The following is a 9,452-nucleotide window of genomic DNA, read 5'->3' on the forward strand; positions in this document are numbered from 1 at the left end:
AAACGGCTCTAATTTGCATCTGCTCACCTCTAAGCAAAAAAAAAAAAAAACCGGCCCTAAAATGGTCACTGATGCAATACGGGCAACCAAACAACTTGCAGACATTGATTTTTTTGCTAGTTTTTGCTCAGCCAGACTGAACTACGTCTTGTATATAATGCAGACAAATTGCATGTGACCAATCAAACACGCCCTATGTGGTTTTCTTTGCGAGAAACTTTCAATCTATCCACCTTCAATCATAGCAGTACAAAGAACATCAGAGGTAATAAAAATACAAACATGCATGTGGACCACCTAGCGATGACTACAAGCACTGATGTGAGCCGAAGGGGCACCACCGTCATCGCCCCTCCTTTACCAAAGCAGACAAATTTTGTTGTAGTAGACAGTCGAAAAGTCCTATGTGTTGTCGTGGTGCACACAACTACCATGGACGGTGTGGCAGCAACCGGAAGCAGTGAGATCCTTTCTTGCAGCGAAATCTTCTTCTGATCGGCTAGTTCTGTTTGGGCAGACAATTAGAGAGGTGGATACCAATATTTCTCGTTGACATCAAGGTTGTATTCTCTCTGGGGTGAAAGTGAAAATCCATGAGTCAACCTTTTGGCTATGGTTGGTATCTACACTGCACTGCAAACTGATTCTTCTTGAAGGTTTTATCTTGGAGTTGTACAACCTTGGTTAACTCACATGTGGTTTTTTTCCTAATAAAGGGCTCGTTTATTATCTCAAAATGTAGCATCAAGTGGATACAAAGCATTATGAGTAACACCCGGCCTCTGCAAAATGCCTATTGCCAAACCCAAAAAGCCTGACAGAAAGAAATGAAACAAAACCGACAAACCGGCAACAGTAGAATCCTGTAGACTGACACTATGCCTATGCCAAAAGTTGCGCTTGATAAATCTGGAAGTTATGCTGCCATCCATGTTGAGAAAACCTCCACACACCGCCTTGAATAACGGTTGATACTCCGTTCGTTGTAACTCACATTCTATTATTTAAAATCTGGACTATAGTTTGAAGATTCCGTAAAAGAAATATTAACAAAAAATCAAAACCCTGCAGACACCATGGATACGTTCCATTATTTTCAAAAGGTTTGACTGATGGATTATGGTTAACTCACATATGTTTTTTTCATGAGCCGATTTATTTGACAAACATTGTTTTTAATAATTAATAATATATAACTATGTGCATCGATGCAGAGTTTAGGAGTGCATCCTACCTTTGAAATAATAGAATGTATCCATGGTGTCTGCAAGAGTCACTACTGTACCACTCCAGTATATTGACATATGCTGGCCCAAGGATGAGCATTCCCAGCAATCTGAACAAGGTGACTTCCACATAATATTTACATGAGATTTCTTACAAGGGATTTTTACATAGTTTTAGCATTAAGGCAGAGCAAAAGAACAGTTACTTGGCCTGATTACCGCCAATGTAGCACATTCTGTTCTTGTGAAACGAAGAGCTGCTGCTGAGAGCCTGAGAGTCAGGGAAAGGAGTCATTCTGCATCTGCCTCATCTTTCGTCTTCAGTTCGGTTTCTCGCTTGAGGATCAACATCTTCTCCTGAAATCAATGGGCAAGGAAAACTGATTGGATCAAGAGTCAAGACGCTGGATAGAGCTTACCTGCAGATCAATGTACTTGCAGGAAAGCAAAAAAACTGACATTTTCGCCCATTGGTTTACATGTGTCAAAAATAAATGTCAAGCATGTCTTACCTCCATAAGTTGTGAGCTACAACTAGACACGGTCGACTGAACTGACCCACTGTGCTGCACTAGTGTCAACTCATCGTCGTTCAGGATCCACTTCACAACGAAGCTTGAGCTCCAGTCGTCCATGGCAACTTGAAAGGTGTGGCTCGAGCCGCGAAGATATGAGAATGCAGCTGGCACGGTGCACCTGCCATCATCGGTGATCTCTTCGAAAAGTTCTTCTACCGGGATACCGATAAGTTCCTGCGCCTCCTCGGCAAAGATCACCAAGTTCATGGTTCCAGTGTCGTCCTCCACCACTGCATTTAGCTTGTACCTTGCATGTCGAAAAACACCAGCATGGTAATTACTAACTACTCCCCCCTAAAGAAATATAAGATTGTTTAGATCACTACAAAGTAGTGATGTCTGAACTAAGCAACAATGAGGCACTAGCAGCACATGAGTCTTCAAGATTCTCACCATAAAACCGACCTCTTACGCTTCTTGTTAACCGGATCGCATTGGCTGCACCAGAATTCACTTCCGTCCCTGCTGACCTTCTTCCTGCAGTGGAAGCATCCACGATAGCACCAATCTTTGGTGCAGTCTATTTCTTTCAGGGTGGCTCTGCACAAAAATCGGCTATTGTCCTGCAGTGGACCCAGAACATAATTACTAATTAGGCTGTCAGTACACAAAGCCTATATGCAGTCAATGAGAGGAGCACCGTCTTACCGATAACTGAAATGGATCGAGACTTTGCAGCTGCTTGGTTGTTCTCCAGCTACTTTGTAACTCCTGAATTGGATCAACAGGGCTTTCTGGCTGAGACTGTAGGTGTACTATGGGGATTTTCGGATGAAGCCAACTGCACACAAGCAAATAAGTAAGCCCTCACTAATGTGGATTAGGGTAGAACAATCATCAGTTTAAATAATAAACCGTAGAGGCCACTCACTTCACGCGGAATTGCTGTCCCTCTGGTATTTCCAAATCTAGGTAGTACTTTGAAGCTGATAAAGAGCAAACTACATATCCTTTCCCTAAACCGAACAGTGATACCATGTTTCATGACAATGAAACAAAATTAGTTATATGGTAGTATCAGACGGTAGAAACCGATAAATAGATTATAGGGTGAATCAGGGACTGACCCTTGTAGTGGCAAACACGCATCCCGGCAAACACGGCAGCAACAGGGTCTTGTCGGCATTTCTTGCGAATCTCCGCATAAAAATCATGACCCATCTTTCCATATAGTGTGACATACAGCTCCTTTCCACTGTATAATGACAATTGGAAAAGCTAAGGCGGTACCATGGAATGACAAAGATCTGAAAGGATTAACTGAGTTATGTAACTTATGTTACCTGAAATCCTCAATCAGTAAGCTGCAAATTCTATCATCCGCAATTTCTTTGGGGTCCTTTCTATGCCCCAAACTTCGACTACTTGGCCAATAACATCTGCGACGTTTATATCAGCACATGTCAGACAAAAATTCAGAATTTGCAGATATTGACGTGGCAAGGCTAACACTGATTCTACTTTCAGCTTCCCAAACATTTACCTGTCAATAAGCTAATCTTGCGGTCCCTAGAAGGAACATCGACAAAGTCAACAAAATTAAAGCAGTGGAGAGGTATGGCGTCGACATCTCCATCGATCTCGTCGACCACCGTATGTGCTTCAATGTGCATCATGAAGGGGTTCCTACAGGTCATATATTTCCGCTCGCTTGGACAAACTACAAAATCTGACAGTGCAAAGAGCTTCCCTTCAGCTAGCCAATCTTCGAAACGCTTTATATCTTTGGGTTTTACATGGGCTTGCATAGTTCCACCCTACAAGTGAAAGGAAAAAAAAAGATGGATCATTGTGTTGACAAATTTCGGAGGGTGCTACAACGGTAGCAGGTGATGTCGAGCATCATCAAGTAGGAAATATTTCGTCACCTCGCTGTCGATGAGAAGGCTGTCGAGGCCGAACACAGTGCCGTTGTTTGGGTTGAAGGAGATCCACATCCTGAGATGCGCATCTGGACTCTGCCTGTAATCCGATGATGGGTTCAACTGAGACAGTGGGGTGAACCCATCCTCAGCTTCACCCATTTTGGCTTTGAAGCTTAAGCTGATCTACATATGTGGAGACAAAAATAAATGAGCAGATTTGTGACCAATCTTTTGTCCATTACTCAACCCCAACGGCTGCACAACAGAACAAACTTCAGAATGTGCAGCAATAATTTTCACAATGAAGCTGAAAGCCTGAAACCCTGTTCATTCAACATGGGCTCCTCACCTTATTTGGGGTGAAACTTGTTCCCCCTTTCATGCAAACATTGGTAAGTAGTGATTTTCAATCAACTGCTCAGTTCTGGTGTGTATGAAAAATGGTTAATCTGGATTCCAATACTACTCTGGTGTGTATGAAAAAAAAATGATTCACATGATTTTTAATGAGCGAATATATGTAATTATAAAATCAAAAGAAAAATATATCTAGATGTCAGGGTGATACGGCGCGCATTAAACAGAATACTTTCCAGGCGGGGGAAAAAGACTATGATTTAAGGTGAAAAAACTCAACCGCTTGGAATCAATCTTGAACGTAATGAAGAACTGGAAAGTGGTATTCATGCAACAGAATCCGGAGAAGGGCTACAAAAATTAACGGAGACCTACGCTTGCTTACCTCAGGATTCAGGAAGCTATGCATTCCTCTGCTTTCCCAAGCCAAGAACAAGGCTTGGCCAAATCAAAGAATGAGGAGCAGACAAGGAAATTCAGAGTATTGATGAGATGGGCGGTGCAAAGTGAAGGAGGAGGAAGTGGGAAGAATATGATGAGATGGGCGGTGCACAGTGCGCCACTGTAGACTGCAGAGTGAAGTGAAGCTAGTGCAACGTGTAGCAGTTGTACTGATCTCTGCTCACTTTTTTTTATCTCCAGCCTATACAATTGTACTACTCCTATATCTTAATCGGTATAAGTATTTTTTTCCTTTATAAAATTGTATGGAAATACAAAAGATATTCGCCTCGTTGTAATTAATTATTCATCTGATACAAATAAACTGTAGTGTTTGTTTGTAGAGTTCAGACAAAATGTGAAATCTCCCTGCAAAAAAAAGGACAAAATGTGAGATCTAGGAAGTAATGTCGGACCGATGGTTGTCAACTTTTAATGCAAACCAAGACATCATTAGAGATGGCCGAGAAATAACAAAACTACCGTGCTATAACAAGTAAATGCGGTATATTTTGTGCAAAAAAATATTATGTCAAGTTCAGTACACAAAAAGAAAAAAAATGATCTTGTGCACCCTGTGCAAAATTGTGTTCGGAAAACACGGTTTCTATGTACCATGCGCGAATATATGATTTTCTACGCTTACACACGATGTAAAAGGAGAACAAGTAACCTGTAGTTGGATAGTTAAAGGGACTGTGATATCCCCAACCCACCAGGGTTCAAATCTTGGTGCTCACATTTATTTCAGGATTTTGGCGATGCGCATTCAGTGGGAGGAGACGTTCCCGTCGACGACGAGGTGCCTACGGTAACTTCGTAAATTTTAAGATGATATGCCGGCTCAGTTTTTCGGAGGTACTCATAGGGTAGGATGTACATGTGTGCCTTGATAAGGATGAGTGTATGCGCGTGTATATGAGCGCTTGCGTTTTTAGTGTGTTCAAAAAAAATAACATAGGTACTACTAGTATTTTTGGGTGAAAGAGAGGAAAATATATCTTGAGTAGGTGTACTCTTTGTACAGGCAAGACGTGGAGGCAAAACCAGCTAGCGTGTCGATGTGACAAGACTAGATTGACACATATCTTCTAGTACAGTGGTAAGTTATACTCTAGGCCAAGTAATGAATCCTGTTTGGTAGTACTTGTCGTACAGTGGCTAGTACAGCCAGTTGAAGACGATAGTAAAAGATGTGTTCATCCAAAACAAATATCAGACTTTGATGCACTAAATCAGACTTTCCAGGAGAAACGATTAGCACAGTCATTTAAACCTAACTATTTTCATTTAAGCCAAGAAAATTCATGACATTTTTTTAACATAAACAAAATTAATCAAGTTTAAATCTCTGCCGTCCATGTCCAAGTCCTTATTGTTCCCCATGTCCGACATCTTCGCTGGTTGTGAGCTCCTGGAAGTGAAGCTGCGGATCAACGTCGAGGAAGAGTAAGACATGACATATAGAAATGCCCACGTGGGACACGAACGTCTTTCTCTCTCATATCCTACTCTTGTAGGAGCCCGTTACTTGGACATCGCTGGTGAAGGTGAGGACCATGATGGATGTGGACGGGACGGCCTCGTGGTCGTAGCGGCCCGACATGAACGGCACACGACTACCAATGTTCCCATCCTCAATCGCCCACGACGCCAGCGGCGTTTCCTCGTCTGAGTGCGCCGTGACCGCGTTATAGTCGGCATGAGCACCACTACTCGGCGACAAAGTTCGGGTTCTCCGCGGCCATGGCCGCCAGGGCCTCCTCGCTCGTGAACTCGCTGTAGATTTGACAATGAGGGTGAGATTATAGTGTTACTCCTCTTGCGCGTGCCGCAATGCCGACACTGGATGCTCCTCCGTCATGATAGCGTTGAAGTTCTCTTGCGCCTGCCCCATAGTGAAACCGACATGGACCAGTATGGGAGGAGGCGTCGGCTCGTCGTCGGACGCCTTCTCCATCGCCGCATCGTCGTCATTCACCTTCCGAGGACTCACCGGCAAGCCGACCTCTATTCATCGAGCATGACGGGCTTGCCAAAGCTAACTGCAGGTGTGGCCAATGCTTCTACTCCATCGAGAGCCTCTCCCACATCGCTCTAGAGCCCCCAATCGGTCATGGTGGCGGACGAAGAAGGAATCGGACATGATGTGGTGCAGATCATGTCGGGCATGTCCATGTATGGTTTTGGCAATGGGGTTGTGAGATGGCCCCCGTGGACGCTCCCGAGCGGCTCCCCGCGGCCCCCTCGCCGGCGCTTCCCCACCCCGCTCCGGCCGCGTCCCCGCTGCTGGTGGCCCGGCCGCCCTCCACCGCCGCCGCCGGGCCGTCGCCGGACCGGTTCTCCTGGGCGGACTGTGCCGAAGACCCCCCGTTCCCCCCTCCCCTCGCCGCCCCGACCCCGGAGCTCCCCGGTCCCGGTCGCCGGTCCCTTCCCCCCTGCCGGCCTGGGAGCGCAGCCTGGCGGGGCTCGGCTTCCGGCCGGAGGCCTTCCCCCTCCCCCCCTCGGCTCCTAGGAGCCCGCTCCGGGCAACCCCCTCCAAAGCGGGGACCTTGGCTGGCCGGACCGCCCGACGCCGGCGCGGCCGCACTTGGGGCGTGGCTGGGCGCTCTGACATGGGCGCCGCCCGCTCCTCCTGGCGCCGCCCGGGGGGGCTGTCTCGGCCGCCGGGTCCCCCACCTCCCTCCCCCTCGCCATCTTCCTCCTCCCCTGCTGCTCCCCCGAGCTGGCCCTCTCGCGCCTCCCCCTACCGCCCCTTCATTGCCCATTTCGGGACCACTGGTCTCCGGGTGCAGGCGGGTCGGGGCGCGCCGGCCACCTCTCCCCCCTCCCTGCTCGCCCCTGCGCCGGCGGCGGCGCCCTCGGCCGGCGGCGGTAGGGTCTCTCCTCCCTGCCCCGTCCGCGCTGGGCCTACGGGCCGCCCCTTTCGGGTGGAGGGCCTGCTGGGCCCTGGCCCGGGCCGGCCGAAGATGCGGCCTGTCCCGCTGCTGGGCCTACCTCGGCCTGCCTCGGCTCGGCCCGTCAGGCTCCCCCACTCCCCGCCCCGGCTGGGCCGGCCCGGTCGCATCCCTAGGCCCACGTCGCCGGCGCATCCCTCGATTTGGCCCCCGTGCGGCTTTCCCCTACCCCCCCGACTCGCGCCGCCTCTCCTGCTTCTCTCCCCTCGCCTCCCACTCCCCTGCCCTCGCCCTTGCAGTTCGCCACCGTCGATCCCCCGCCGGCCGGCGCGCCGGAGCCCCCCCCTCTGCCTCCCTCCGTTGTGGATCCCCCCCTCCCTCCCCCGTTTCGTTCGGCCTCGCCGACGCGCGCCATGCCGCGGGAGTGGGCTGACTCCACTCCCCGGGACAAGAGGAAGGCCGGCGAACTCCATCGGGAACCCGTCCGCCCCTCTCCGGACAGTCTGCGGCGTGAGGAGGAGCTCCGGCGGGAGCTCCGCGAGCTTCGGGACCGCCGCCGCTCCCCTCCGCGCCGTGATGACCGTGGTCGGTCCCGGTCCCCTCGGGCGTCCCCGGGCGAACGGCGTGGTCGCCAGCGATCCCCTTCGCCCTCCTCTCGTCGGGCCCGCTCGCCCTCCCCATCCCGCACCGCGCGGCGGAGCCCGCCTCGCCCCCGGGATGGGATCCTCCCCACCCCGACCGAAGCTCCCCGCTACATTCCTCCCCATGCCGCGACCTCCGGGGGTGCGGCCCCGGCGCCGGCTCCCGGTGGGGGCCCCATCCGCGGTCGGGTCGGTCCGGCCAAAAAGAAGAAGCGGCGCGGGGTGCGAGTCGCGCCGCCCGTGCCTCCTCCGGCGGACCTTGGCTCCACTCCCGCGCCGGGCCCCGTCTCCGGCCTCCCTCGCCCCCCTGCTTCAACTGTGGGGTGAGGGGGCACTCTCAGGTCGCCTGCTCCAACCCCCAGTGCTGCTACCTCTGCAAGGACCCTAGCCACCCGGCCATTCTGTGCCCGGATAGACCGGTGGTCTCCGAGCTCATGATGTATGGGCACGGGATCGAGGGGCTGGGCTTCTTCCACCTCGAGGTTCCGGATGCTCCCCCGCCGTCTCCCTCCCTCCAGGCGATTGTCACTGTCGTTGATGGCGTGGCATCCCCGGAGATGATTGAGGCTGAGCTCAACCACCTCTACCGCTGCCAGTGGGACTGGGTGGTCACCCCCACCGCCAGTCACATCTTCTCTGTCGTCTTCCCCGACTCGGTCAGCTACGGCTACGCGACGCGTAGCGGCCGGATCACCCTCACCCTCAACCAGCTGGTTGTCCAGATCTCCGAGCCCATTCTCGACGCTTAGGCTGTGGCCGTCCTCGACACCGCCTGGATCCTCATCTCCGGTCTTCCTGATGTGGCGAGGTCTGAGCTCGTCATCCGCCAGATGTCCCGCCTCCTGGGCAAGGTGGTGGCCGTTGATGAGCTCTCCCTCCGCAAGGAGGAGGAGGTCCGGGTCAAGGTGAAGTGCCTCGACTCCACCAAGCTCCGCGCTTCTGTTCGTGTCTTCTTTAACGACCAGGGCTTCGACCTCAGGATCGCCCCCGAGCCCCCCAACCACATCGGGCGCCCCCGCTCCTTCGACACTGGCCCTCCCGGTGGCAACCCGGGGGCCAGTGGGGACTACCACGGCCGTCACCGCTCTCGCCGTTCGGACGAGGAGGGGGCCTCTGAGGACTCCCGCTCCCCTTCTCCCTCGCCCCCCCCGCCGACCGGGGGGGCCAGGGACGTAAGGTCGCCCTCCTTCCTCTGCTTGCTGATACCGCTCTCGCGCCGGTCTCCTCCTCCGAGGGGAGTGACATCTCCAGTGTAGGCATGGTGGTCTATCCCGCCTCCTCCCCGCACTCTCCCATGTCGTCCCCTGCAATTGGGACGACCTCGACTGACGGGATCTGCGACGACTCCTCCTTCCCCGGGGATGCGGCGGCGCCGGTTGAGGGGATGACCGCTCCGTCGGCTACCCTCCCCTCCCCGGCCGCCTGCGCTCCTTCGGGCCTGCTCCCC

At 52.1% G+C, this 9,452-nt stretch overlaps 1 protein-coding gene across 4 annotated transcripts; it reads right to left on the reverse strand.

Annotated features, from left to right (window-relative positions):
- Positions 1 to 1,297: 1,297 nt before the first annotated feature.
- Positions 1,298 to 4,561, reverse strand: LOC123064685 (uncharacterized). Of its 4 annotated transcripts, none has more exons than XM_044488110.1 (10): positions 4,412 to 4,561; positions 3,673 to 3,852; positions 3,288 to 3,561; positions 3,088 to 3,183; positions 2,872 to 2,999; positions 2,676 to 2,760; positions 2,453 to 2,585; positions 2,210 to 2,367; positions 1,739 to 2,051; positions 1,298 to 1,583 (listed from the first exon to the last, which is right to left on the reverse strand). In XM_044488110.1, exons 5-10 carry the CDS (start codon positions 2,963 to 2,965, stop codon positions 1,518 to 1,520), a joined length of 849 nt encoding a protein of 282 aa, XP_044344045.1. In that variant the 5' UTR covers positions 2,966 to 2,999; positions 3,088 to 3,183; positions 3,288 to 3,561; positions 3,673 to 3,852; positions 4,412 to 4,561; the 3' UTR covers positions 1,298 to 1,517. The 4 variants fall into 4 exon arrangements, with proteins under 4 accessions (XP_044344045.1, XP_044344046.1, XP_044344043.1 ...); XM_044488111.1 differs by having other exon boundaries at positions 1,298 to 1,606; positions 2,198 to 2,367; XM_044488108.1 differs by having other exon boundaries at positions 2,198 to 2,367; positions 4,412 to 4,560.
- Positions 4,562 to 9,452: the final 4,891 nt, after the last annotated feature.

The sequence above is a fragment of the Triticum aestivum genome, chromosome 3B, assembly GCF_018294505.1.
Source record: "Triticum aestivum cultivar Chinese Spring chromosome 3B, IWGSC CS RefSeq v2.1, whole genome shotgun sequence".
Taxonomy (NCBI): domain Eukaryota; kingdom Viridiplantae; phylum Streptophyta; class Magnoliopsida; order Poales; family Poaceae; genus Triticum; species Triticum aestivum.

Bases quoted from the DNA above. Each gene is read 5' to 3' on its own strand.
- LOC123064685 (XM_044488108.1), bottom strand. From the start codon at position 2,965: ATGGGTCATGATTTTTATGCGGAGATTCGCAAGAAATGCCGACAAGAC. The intron at 2,761-2,871 runs GTCAGTCCCTGA...TGTTCGGTTTAG, and splicing joins GCGTGTTTGCCACTACAAGG to GGAAAGGATATGTAGTTTGC. The intron at 2,586-2,675 runs GTGAGTGGCCTC...GCTTGTGTGCAG, and splicing joins GGACAGCAATTCCGCGTGAA to TTGGCTTCATCCGAAAATCC.